The sequence below is a fragment of the Lagenorhynchus albirostris genome, chromosome X, assembly GCF_949774975.1.
Source record: "Lagenorhynchus albirostris chromosome X, mLagAlb1.1, whole genome shotgun sequence".
Classification (NCBI taxonomy): Eukaryota; Metazoa; Chordata; class Mammalia; order Artiodactyla; family Delphinidae; genus Lagenorhynchus; species Lagenorhynchus albirostris.
In genome coordinates, this window is record NC_083116.1 from 68,166,859 (window position 1) to 68,180,195 (window position 13,337).

General features: G+C 35.5%; 1 protein-coding gene across 4 annotated transcripts in view; it reads left to right on the top strand.

Annotated features, from left to right (window-relative positions):
* The window catches only part of ABCB7 (ATP binding cassette subfamily B member 7), a 145,596-nt gene that overhangs the window by 117,949 nt on the left and 14,310 nt on the right, over nt 1-13,337 (top strand). For 2 of the 4 annotated variants that reach the window (XM_060136850.1, XM_060136852.1), the window contains 2 exons: nt 1,353-1,524; nt 4,235-4,338. The exons of 1 other annotated variant lie outside the window; for it this stretch is intronic. In XM_060136850.1, coding sequence (XP_059992833.1) covers nt 1,353-1,524; nt 4,235-4,338 — 276 coding nt within the window. The remainder of the gene's footprint in view (nt 1-1,352; nt 1,525-4,234; nt 4,339-13,337) is intronic. One more of the 4 variants, XM_060136853.1, reaches the window with a different exon arrangement.

Sequence of the window (13,337 nt, forward strand, 5' to 3'; positions counted from 1 at the left end):
GTACGTGTTGTGTAGGAGTTGTTCCACATGTAGATGTATTTTTGATGTATTTGTGGGGCGAAGGTGATCTCCACATCTCATTCCTCTGCTGTCTTCTCAATGCCCCATATTTTGTATTTTCAACATTTCCAGTTAGCATTTGTTTGTTAACTTCTTTTCTAAATGTAAAATATTTTAAAATAAGTATTTTCTGAAGTTCTACTTAAAGTTTAAGTAGAACTTTAAACTCATTAGTTTTAACTACCATCTCAGTACAAGAAAATTTTATATTAGTAATAGTTATAAAAATTATTAAAGTGATTTGAAATAGTATCTGTAACTCTGGGTCTGATTATGATGTTAAAGAAGATCTTAATTAATTGAGGGTACTGGGTAATGTTAATGAATGGAATCATTTTATTTCATCTTACTGTTACCTTCCAACTGTTGGATACTGAAAGAAAAGTAGGAGGTGGATGCTCATTTTAAATAATTTAGCTTTAGTGTGCCATGTCAGAATAAGTTGAAATATCAAATGAATGCTTGCAGTGAACTTTCTCAAAAATCTATAGTGATAAATTCTTTGTTTTCTGTGTTTTAAGTCCAATTTAAAGCTTCTGAGAAACATATAAAAACATATTCGGTTTCATTAGTAATTAGGGAAATACTAATTTAAACAAAAAGCACATTGTACCCTTAAAAGTAGCAACAACTAAAACTTATTAATATCCAGCGTTGTTGAGGATATGGAGACCTGGCACCCTGGTACACTGTTGGTTGGTGTATATGCTGTTGGAGCGTTTTTGGAAGATAGTTGGGCAATTTCTATCAAAGGATAAACATATGCTTACCTTTTAACTCATCAGTGTGCTTCTAGGAATCCTTCTTACAGAAATGCATGGGTTTACATAAGTCACATATACAATGATATTTTATTTCAACATTGTTTATAGTAGCAAAAGTTTTAATTAATATCCATCAGTAGAGGAATGGATAAGATAAATATGATATATTCTTAGTATCACACAACTGTTGAAAATAATGAGGTAGGTTTCTGTTACTGTCATGAACAATCTCCAGGTTGTGTTAAGTGAAAAAAGCAACTTACAAACGAATATGTATAGTATGGCCCCACTTCTGTTGGAAAAAAAAAGTGTTTGTTTAGGCACATAAATGCGTCAGAAAAAGTCTAGGATAATAACACAACAAATTGTTCATGGTGATTAGCTCTGGGAAAGGAAATGGAGCAGGCATGAGGGGGTGATAAAAGGAGTTACAGTGTTTTACTTTTAATGCCTTTATGTCTTTACTATTCTTTGAATTGTTAAATATGAACATGCATGTCTATGTGTGTATGTATAAATCTGCTCCAGGATGCTGTCCTCTTCCATAATACCATTTACTACAACCTCTTATATGGAAACATCAATGCTTCACCAGAGGAAGTGTATGCAGTGGCAAAATTAGCTGGACTACATGATGCAATTCTTCGAATGCCACATGGATATGACACCCAAGTAGGGGAACGAGGACTCAAGCTTTCAGGTAATCAAAGATTTTAGACCTGGCCCCCACTTATATACTCCCTTCACACTTTAATTTGTCAGGGCCATTTACTAGAAAATGTAATGACAGAGTACAAACATAGTGCTCATCCAGTCTCTTTTGACAAATTCCCGTTTCCTGCCTGTCACTGTAAACAATTCAGCTTGCTAGAAGTAACTGTTCTCAAATCATGCAAGTCTCTTTCTTTCACTTGAAGCTGCAAACACTGTAAGTGCTTAATAGTAAGTTACTGATACATGTTGAGATCAGTGTTAACTTATTATCCGTAATCTTAATATTAAAAGCCAAGGTCATTATTCGCATGGGAAAGAAGTAAGAGTAGGGACAAGAAATTTGATAGTAAATAGTGTATCTCCTCATAATTTCCTAGATCATTATGGGATGTTTTCAATACTTTAGACCTCCTTATACTTATACTTCCTTACAGCCAACTTCATTTTCATGTCTTTGTTGGTTCAGTGGCCAAGTAAATTTTAGGGCTTGCACATTTTAACTTAAGTGGTTAATTATGAGATGATTACTATGTTTAATAATGGATCATCCTAAAATGACTGAATTTTTTTGAGGATCCATAAAAATGTTTCTTTGCCCTAAATTATTTGAATTCTAAAAGTATAATGATATCTAATGCCTGAAAGTATTAATGTAACTCATAAACATACTGCATCCTTTACATTTACTCTTCATTCTAGTTTAGTTTGGGTAGGAAATGTATAGATTAGGGATGAGGGTAAGGAAAAAGAGAATGAAGAATACTCCACATGAATTTTAATGAATCCCTGTTCCTCTTCATTGTAAGCTGGCTTCAGTTATTCACAACATTGATTAGGTACAAGCTGTGTGCAAGCAGCTGTGCTAAATGATTTGGGAGTTAAAAAGATGAAGCATCAAGGGACCTACTCTCAAGGAATTTAGAGTCTATTAGAAAGTTTTGATCTAAGTTTAGAAAATACTAAGCAAAGATTATTTTCAAGTTTAGGTGGTTTGTAGTAGCTAGTCATTACCTGATAGTATAAGATGCCTGCTTCATTCCAGTCCACCTTTATACTTTACCATTGCTCTTCATAGGACTTTGCAATTAACTAGCCCACACCCCAGATTATTTATCCGTTGGGCTAATTCTAGAGATACCCAATTTGTCATGTAATACAGACTAGCCCTCTCAAACATGACTTTGCTTCAGTTAGCTATGCTGCATCCCATTTTTCAATCACTTTGTTCCTCTCTGCATGCCTTTGGGGATAGGAATGTTTAACAAAATTTTATTCTTATCTAATACCCATTGCCTTACAACCAGGCCTCTCAAAATGAGCAATATATTATTTAGCACCTATGCAAATAATTTCGGTAGAGAACAAACAAATGTTTCTTTTCCAAATTCTATTGAATAGAATTGAAACTGGGTTGGTTTCCACTTGAAATTTGGGCAACATGTGTAAACTAGTTCTTCCTCTGAGTATCTAGTTCTTTTAGGAGCTTTCTGCTGCTGCGTTGCTAGGTGGGTAAGCAGATTGTTCTGGCATACTGCCTGTCTTGACAGGAGAATTTTGAACTTACAAAATGAGGAAGAGTGTGGATCGTATGAATATAAACGTATTCACTAATATTAGACATAAGGAGCCCCTCTTACAGGTTGAAGATAATAATTGAAGAACAGATAAAAGTGAAATAATACTTGTGTACCAGATAATCAACAGGTAGAGCTTGTTTTCTGAAGAGGTTACTGATGCTAAAAAGTACAGGTTTTTTCAGACATTGATAAATTAATGGATAATGAACAAGAAAAGGAGCCAAAAGGGACATATTGAGCAAAGCACCATCTTTTGTACTTCCAACCATAGTTTTATGTAAGATTGATGGCCTTAGACCTGCAGGAGTCCCAGTGGAGAAAGAAAGATTCTTTTCTTTTCTCTAGAATAAATTTAAGAGTAATTATGGGTTTGTACATTATGAAAGGAAGAGCATTGGACTGGGAATAGTCAGGGGTAATTAGTCGGTTCTAGCAGATTTTGCTAGAACTTGCCTGTGACTTTGAGCAAATTACTTAACCTTTCTGGGCTTCTGTTTCCTTTCTGTTTTAAAATTCTGCTATGCTAGAGTCCTATAGCAAATAACTAAGGTGAAATAAGAGGTCCTAGTTTGTAGCCTTAACTTTGAAGAGTGCTGTGAAAATAATAGCTTTCTGTCAAAAAAAAAAGTCTTTAAGAATACTGGCTGAATGGTACTTTTTTATGTTAAGAAATAAATTTAGATATTCATAGTTTCATGTCTTCAAGTTTTCAGGCTTCAGATATTGAATTTGGTTTTGGCTTTGTTGATTCTCTAATATTGAAATTTTTCTCTCTGAGGTTGCTCTTCATTGGGAATTAATATAAAGTACATATAAAGTAACATGTCATGAGCATATTTCTGGTGAGGGAGGTAATTCTGGAATCAAAGTTGTCACCTCCCCTCCTTGTTCTTTTCGCCTGCCATGAAGTCAGAATTCAGAATCACATTTATGTTCCAGGGAATATAGTTTGTCAAAGGATATTATATATGAACATAAACTCTTATAGCTGAGTAAAATGATCAGTAATCAGTAAAGATAAATGTTGAAGGTATTATTTGGTAGTTGTAATTAATGGAAATACTAGAAATATAAAATATGTATGTTATGCTCTCTTAAACTAAAAATTTTCTTTACTAGGAGGAGAAAAGCAAAGAGTAGCAATTGCAAGAGCCATTTTGAAGGACCCCCCAGTCATTCTCTATGATGAAGCTACTTCATCATTAGATTCAATTACTGAAGAGGTAAATGATCGTGAAAGCATAAAACTCTTTAATTCAAATTGCTTAACTTTTTTCCTTGGAAGTTTCAGTAAAATAGCTACATTCTTTCATATTTTGAATGAACTTCAATAGAAGGTTCTGTAGAGCCAAATACCTAGCCCTTTTCCCCAATGTAGGAAGTGTTGATAGTAAGAATGCCAGGTTGCATTATATTATCACACTGTTAAGTCCATTTGCAAATATATCTCTTTTTGAAACTGTGTGTGACACGTTATGCTCTTGTTGTATTACCTTTTCATCTTGCAAAGCTGTGGGAATCAACTAACCTGCTGACAAAGGAAGGTTTTAGTCTTTCTGCTTTTTGCCACTTAACATTCATTAAAATAGGTCTTATAAATGATTGTGACACGGTACACACCAGAAAGCCTTTCACTTATCATGGAGCAACTCACTAAGATGCAAATTAGGCACACACAGCCTGCGGTTCTGGTATCAGTGTATATTCATTTCATAACAAGTATTGTGAAGCACCAAGATGTTGTGACACTGACATCATGGTACTACCCAGCAACTACATTAAACATCATAACATCTTTGTATTAAATACCAAACTCTTAACAGCAATCATAATTTCATGAATGAATCCCCTTAATCTAAAACTGAAGATAGACTGATGTAATTTGTCAGTTGCCTCCATTCACCTACGTTTTACTTGAATATATAGTAAAACCCTATTGTTGAAGGATAGGCCTAATTTCAGCTTTAGAGCATATATGACATATATTTGCATATGGAGTTAAGTTTCAGGGCACATTACTTGATCTGCCATATGTTTAAAACAGCTTAATTTCTAAGTCAGTTGTTTAGCATGAGGATTTGTTATATTTATTTAGAAAATTTTAATTTTATTTGTTTTTCATGAAAAGGCATTTTATTTTAAATATAGCACTGTGTACATGTCAATCCCAAACTCCCAATCTATCCCTCCCCCCACCCTGCCCCCATGATAACCATAAGTTCATTCTCTAAGTCTGTGAGTCCATTTCTGTCTTGTAAACAAGTTCATTTGTATCATTTTTTTTATATTCCACATGTAAGCAATATCATATGATATTTTTCTTTTTCTGTCTGACTTAACTTCACTTAGTATGAAGTATAATCTCCAAGTCCATCCATGCTGCTGCAAATGGCATTATTTCAGTCTTTTTAATGGCTGAGTAATATTGCATTGGATATATACACCACATCTTCTTTATCCATTCATCTGTTGATGGACACTTAGGTTGCTTTCATGTTTTGGCTATTGTAAACAGTACAGCAGTGAACAGTGGGGTGCATGTATCATTTCAAATTATGGTTTTCTCCAGATATATGCCCAAGAGTGGGATTGCTGAATCATAGGGTAGCTCTATTTTTAGTATTTTAAGGAACCTCCATACTGTTCTCCATAGTGGCCATACTATTTTACATTCCCACCAACAGTGTAAGAGGGTTCCCTTTTCTCCACACCCTATCTAGCATTTATTGTTTGCAGATTTTTTGATGATGGCCATTCTGACTGGTATGAGGTGATATCTCATTGTAGTTTTGATTTGCACTTCTCTAATAATTAGCGATGTTGAGCATCTTTTCATGGGCCTCCTGGCCATCTGTATGTCTTTGGAGAAATGTCTCTTTAGGTCCTCTGCCCATTTTTTGATTAGGTTGTTTGTTTTTTCAATATTGAGCTGCATGAGCTGTTTGTAAAGTTTGGAGACTAATACCTTGTTTGCAAATATTTTCTCCCAGTCTGTGGGTTGTCTTTTCAGTTTGTTTATGGTTTCCTTTGCTGTGCAAAAGCTTTTGAGTTTTATTAGGTCCCACTTGTTTATTTTTGTTTTTATTTCCGTTACCCTGTGAGACAGATTGAAAAAGATATTGCTGTGATTTTTGTCAAAGAGTGTTCTGCCTATGTTTTCCTCTAAGCGTTTTATAGTATCCGGTCTTACATTTAGGTCTTTAATCCATTTTGAGTTTATTTTTGTGCATGGTATTAAAGAATATTCTAATTTCAGTTTTTTACATGTAGCTGTCCAGTTTTCTTAGCACTATTTATTGAAGAGACTGTCTTTCCTCCATTTTATAGTCTTGCCTCCTTTGTGGTAGATTAATTGGCCATAGGTGCATGGGTTTATTTCTGGGCTTTCTATCCTTTTGATCTATATTTCTGTTTTTGTGCCAGTACCATACTGTTTTGATGAGTGTAGCTTTGTAGTATAGTCTGAAGTCAGGGAGCCTTGATTCCTCTAGCTCCATTTTTCTTTCTTAAGTTTGCTGTAGATATTTAGGGTCTTTTGTGGCACTGTACAAATTTTAAGATTTTTTTTGTTGTAGTTCTGTGAAAATGCCATTGATAATTAGATAGGCATTGCATCAAAGCTGTAGATTACCTTGGGTAGTATAGTCATTTTGACAATATTGATTCTTCCAATCCAAGAACATGGTAGATCGTTTTTTTAAAACATATTTATTTATTTATTTGTTTAGGCTGCACCAGGACTTAGTTGCAGCAAGTGGGACCTTCATTACAGCATGTGGGATCTTTAGTTGTGGCATGCGGACTTCTTAGGTGCAGCATGCAGACTCTTAGTTATGGCATGCAGGATCTAGTTCCCGACCACGGATCGAGCCTAGGCCCCCTGCATTGGGAGCATGGAGTGTTACCCACTGGACCACCAGAGAAGTCCCAACATGGTAGATCTTTCCATCTGTGTCATCTTTGATTTCTTTCACTAGCATCTTATAGTTTTCAGAGTACAGGTCTTTTGCCTCCTTAGGTAGGTATATCCCTAGGTATCTTATTCTTGTTGATGTGATGGTAAATGGAATTGTTTCTTTAATTTCTCTTTCTGATCTTTCATTGTTGGTGTATAGAAATTCAACAGATTTCTGTGTATTAATTTTGTATCCTGCAACTTTACCAAATTCATTGATGAGCTCTAGTTGTTTTCTGGTAGCATCTTTAGGATTTTCTACATATAGTATCATGGCATCTGCAAACACTGACAGTTTTACTTCTTCTTTTCCAGTTTGGATTCCTTTTTCTTCTCTGATTGCTGTGGCTAGGACTTCCGAAACTATGTTGAATAAAAGAGGCGAGAGTGGACATCCTTATCTTGTTCCAGATCTTAAAGGAAATGCTTTCAGCTTTTTGCCATTGAGTATGATGTTAGCTGTAGTTTTGTCATATATGGCCTTTATTATGTTGAGGTAGGTTCCCTCTGCGCCCACTTTCTGGAGAGTTTTTACCATAAATGGGTGCTAAGTTTTGTCAAAAACTTTTTTCTGTGTATATTGAGATGATCATTTGGTTTTTATTCTTCAATTTGTTGATGTGGTGTATCACACTGATTGATTTGCAGATATTGAAAAATCCTTGCATCCCTGGGATAAATCCCACTTGATCATGGTGTATGATACTTCTAATGTATTGTTGGATTCGGTTTGATAGTATTTTGTTGAGGGTTTTTGCGTCTCTGTTCATTAGTGATATTGGCCTGTAATTTTCTTTTTTCGTGGTATGTCTGTCTGGTTTTTGTATAACGGTGATGGTGGCCTCATAGAATGCATTTGGGAGTGTTCCTTCCTCTGCTGTTTTTTGGAATAGTTTCAGAAGAATTGTTCTTAACTCTTCTAAATGTTTGATAGCATTTGCCTGTGAAGACATCAGGTCCTGGACTTCTGTTTGTTGGGAGTTTTTTAATCACATTTTCAATTTCAGTACTTGTGATTCGTCTGTTTATAGTTTCTATTTCTTCCTTGTTCAGTCTTGGGAGATTGTACCTTTCTAAGAATTGTCCATTTCTTCCAAGTTGTACATTTTATTGGCATATAGTTGATTGTAGTAGTCTCTTATGGTCCTTTGGATTTCTGTGGTGTCCATTATAACTTCTCCTTTTTCATTTCTAATTTTATTGATTTCAGCCCTCTCCCTTTTTTTCATGATGAGCCTGGCTAAAGGTTTGTCAATTTTGTTTATCTTTTCAAAGAACCAGCTTTTAGTTTCATTGATCTTTTGTGTTGTTTCCTTCATTTCTATTTCATTTATTTTTGCTCTTATCTTTATGATTTCTTTTGCTAACTTTGGGTTTTGTTTGTTCTCCTTTCTCTAGTTGCTTTAGATATACATTTAGTTGTTTATTTGTGATTTTTCTTGTTTCCTGAGGTAAGATTGTATTGTTATAAACTTCCTTCTTTGAACTGCTTTTACTGTGTCCCATAGGTTTGGGATCTTTGGGCTTTTGTTTTCATTTGTTTCTAGGTATTTTTTGATTTCCTCTTTGATTTCTTCAGTGATCCATTGGTTGTTTAGCATATTTTTTAGCCTCCACATGTTTATATTTTTTACTTTTTTTTCTTGTAGTTGATTTCTAATCTCATAGCGAGTAGTCAGAAAAGACACTTGATATGATTTCAGTTTTCTTAAATTTACCGAGGCCCACTTTGTGGCCCAGCTTGTGATCAATCCTGGAAAATGTTCCATGTGCACATGAGAAAAACGTGTATTCTGCTGCTTTTGGATGGAATTCTCTATAAGTATCAATTAAGTCCATCTGGTCTAATGTGTCATTTAAGGCCTGTGTCTCCTTGTTGATTTTCTGTCTGGATGATCTGTCCACTGATGAAAATGGTGTGTTAAAGTCCCCCATTATTGTGTTACTATCGATTTCTCCCTTCATGGCTGTTAGTATTTGCCTTATATATTGAGGTTCTCCTATGTTGGATGCATATATATTTACAATTGTTATATCTTCTTCTTGGATTAATCCCTTGATCATTATGTAGTGTCCTTCCCTGTCTCTTGTAACAGTCTTCATTTTAAAGTCTACTTTGTCTGATATGAGTATTGCTACTACAGCTTTCTTTTGATTTCCATTTGTATGGAATACCTTTTTCCATCCCATCACTTTCAGTCTGTATGTGTCCCTAGATCTGAAATGGGTCTCTTATAGACAGCATATATAGGGGTCTTGTTTTTGTATCCATTCAGCCAGTCTGTCTTTTGGTTGGAGCACTTAATCCATTTATGTTTAAGGTAATTATCGTTATGTATGTTCTTATTACCCTTTTGTTAATTGTTTTTGATTTGTTTCTTTAGGTCTTTTTTCTCCCCTTCCTCTTTTGTTCTCTTGTTAATTGATGACTAACCTTAGTGTTGTATTTGGATTCCTTTTTCTTTTTTGTGTGTGTATCTATTGTAGATTTGTGGCTTGCAGTTACCATAAGATTTTGATATGGTAGTCTGTATATAAGCAAGGTTGTTTTAAGTTGCTGGTCTTTTAATTTCAAATGTATTTTCAATACCCTGCATTTGTTCTCTCCTCACTAATTGCTGATTTTGATATCATATTTGTGTACAGATGATTTCCTTGTTTACTCTATGTTTGCCTTTACCAGTGAGCTTTTCCATTCATAATTTTCCTGTTTCTAGTTGTGGCCTTTTCTTTTCCACTTAGAGAACAATCTTTAGCATTTGTTTTAAGGCTGGTCTGGTAGTGCTGAATTCTCTTAACCTTTACTTGTCTGTAAAGCTTTAGATTCTCCGTCGAATCTGAATGTGAGCCTTGCTGGGTAGACTATTCTTGTTTGTAGATTTTTCCCTTTCATTGCTTTAAATATATTGTACCACTCACTTCTGGCCTACAGAGTTTCTGTTGAGAAATCAGCTGATCACCTTATGGGATATAGGAGTTCCTGTGTATGTTTTTGTTGCTTTTCCCTTGTTGCTTTAATAATTTTTCTTTATCTTTAATTTTGTCAAGTTGAGTACTATTTTGTCTTGGTGTGTTCCTCCTTGGGTTTATCCTACCTGGGGGTCTCTGCACGTCCTGGGCTTGAGTGACTGTTTCCTTTCCCATGTTAGGGAAGTTTTCAGCTATTACCTCTTGAAATACTTTCTCAGATCCTTTCTCTCTTCTCCTTCTGGGACCCCGATAATATGAATGTTGGTGCTTTTAATGTTGTCCCAGAGGTCTCTAAGACTGTCTTCATTTCTTTTCATTCTTTATTATTTTCCATGGCAGTGATTTCCAACAGTCTGTCTTCCAGGTCAGTTATCCATTCTTCTGCCTCAGTTATTATGCTATTGATTCCTTTGTGTATTTTTCATTTTCAGTTATTATATTGTTCATCTCTGTTTGTCTGTTCTTTAGTTCTTCTAGGTCTTTGTTAAACATTTCTTGCATTCTCAATCCTTGCCTCCATTCTTGTTCCAAGGTCTTGAATCATCTTCACTATCATTATTCTGAATTCTTTTTTTTTGCCCTTTTTTTTTTTAACATCTTTATTGGGGTATAATTGCTTTACAATGGTGTGTTAGTTTCTGCTTTATAACAAAGTGAATCAGTTATACATATACATATGTTCCCATATGTCTTCCCTCTTGCGTCTCCCTCCCTCCCACCCTCCCTATCCCACCCCTCCAAGCTGTCACAAAGCACTGAGCCAATATCCCTGTGCCATGCGGCTGCTTCCCACTAGCTATCTACTTTACTACGTTTGGTAGTGTGTATATGTCCATGACTCTCTCTCGCCCTGTCACAGCTCACCCTTCCCCCTCCCCATAACCTCAAGTCCGTTCTCTAGTAGGTCTGCATCTTTATTCCTGCCTTACACCTAGGTTCTTCATGACATTTTTTTTCTTAAATTCCATATATATGTGTTAGCATACGGTATTTGTCTTTTTCTTTCTGACTTACTTCACTCTGTATGACAAACTCTAGGTCTATCCACCTCATTACAAATAGCTCAATTTCGTTTCTTTTTATGGCTGAGTAATATTCCATTGTATATATGTGCCACATCTTCTTTATCCATTGATCCGATGATGGGCACTTAGGTTGTTTCCATCTCCGGGCTATTGTAAATAGAGCTGCAATGAACATTTTGGTACATGACTCTTTTTGAATTTTGGTTTTCTCAGGGTATATGCCCAGTAGTGGGATTGCTGGGTCATATCGTAGTTCTATTTGTAGTTTTTTAAGGAACCTCCACACTGTTCTCCATAGTGGCTGAACCAATTCACATTCCCACCAGCAGTGCAAGAGTGTTCCCTTTTCTCCACACCCTCTCCAGCATTTATTGTTTCTAGATTCTTTGATGATGGCCATTCTGACTGGTGTGAGATGATATCTCATTGTAGTTTTGATTTGCATTTCTCTAATGATTAATGATGTTGAGCATTCTTTCATGTGTTTGTTGGAAATCTGTATATCTTCTTTGGAGAAATGTCTATTTAGGTCTTCTGCCCATTTTTGGATTGGGTTGTTTGTTTTTTTCTTATTGAGCTGCATGAGCTGCTTGTAAATTTTGGAGATTAATCCTTTGTCGGTTGCTTCATTTGCAAATATTTTCTCCCAGTCTGAGGGTTGTCTTTTGGTCGTGTTTATGGTTTCCTCTGCTGTGCAAAAGCTTTGAAGTTTCATTAGGTCCCATTTGTTTATTTTTGTTTTTATTTCCATTACTCTAGGAGGTGGGTCAGAAAGGATCTTGCTGTGATTTATGTCATAGAGTGTTCTGCCTATGTTTTCCTCTAAGAGTTTGATAGTTTCTGGCCTTACATTTAGGTCTTTAATCCATTTTGAGCTTATTTTTGTGTATGGTGTTAGGGAGTGATCTAATCTCATACTTTTACATGTACCTGTCCAGTTTTCCCAGCACCACTTATTGAAGAGGCTGTCTTTTCTCCACTATATGTTCTTGACTCCTTCATCAAAGATAAGGTAACCATATGTGCATGGGTTTATCTCTGGGATTTCTATCCTGTTCCATTTATCTACATTTCGGTTTTTCTGCCAGTGCCATATTGTCTTGATTACGGTATCTTTGTAGTATAGTCTGAAGTCAGGGAGCCTGATTCCTCCAGCTCCTTTTTTCGTTCTCAAGATTGCTTTGGCAATTCGGGGTCTTTTGTGTTTCCATACAGATTGCGAAATTTTTTGTTTTAGTTCTGTGAAAAATGCCAGTGGTAGTTTGATAGGGATTGCACTGAATCTGTACATTGCCTTGGGTAGTAGAGTCATTTTCACAATGTTGATTCTTCCAATCCAAGAACATGGTATATCTCTCCATCTATTTGTATCATCTTTAATTTCTTTCATCAGTGTCTTATAATTTTCTGCATACAGGTCTTTTGTCTCCTTAGGTAGGTTTATTCCTAGATATTTTGTTGTTGTTGTTGCAATGGTAAATGGGAGTGTTTTCTTGATTTCACTTTCAGATTTTTCATCATTAGTATATAGGAATGCCAGAGATTTCTGTGCATTAATTTTGTATCCTGCCACTTTACCAAATTCATTGATTAGCTCTAGTAGTTTTCTGGTAGCATCTTTAGGATTCTCTATGTATAGGATCATGTCATCTGCAAACAGTGACAGCTTTACTACTTCTTTTCCAATTTGGATTCCTTTTATTTCCTTTTCTTCTCTGATTGCTGTCGCTAAAACTTCCAAAACTATGTTGAATAAGAGTGGTGAGAGTGGGCAACCTTGTCTTGTTCCTGATCTTAGTGGAAATGCTTTCAGTTTTTCACCATTGAGGATGATGTTGGCTGTGGGCTTGTCATATATGGCCTTTATTATGTTGAGGAAAGTTCCCTCTATGCCTACTTTCTGCAGGGTTTTTATCATAAATGGGTGTTGAATTTTGTCAAAAGCTTTCTCTGCATCTTTTCAGATGATCATATGGTTTTTCTCCTTCAATTTGTTAATATGGTTTATCACATTGATAGATTTGCGTATATTGAAGAATCCTTGCATTCCTGGAATAAACCCCACTTGATCATGGTGTATTATCCTTTTAATGTGCTGTTGGATTCTGTTTGCTAGTATTTTGTTGAGAATTTTTGCATCTATGTTCATCAGTGATATTGGCCTGTAGTTTTCTTTCTTTGTGACATCCTTGTCTGGTTTTGGTATCAGGGTGATGGTGGTCTTGTAGAATGAGTTTGGGGGTGTTCCTCCCTCTGCTATATTTTGGAAGAG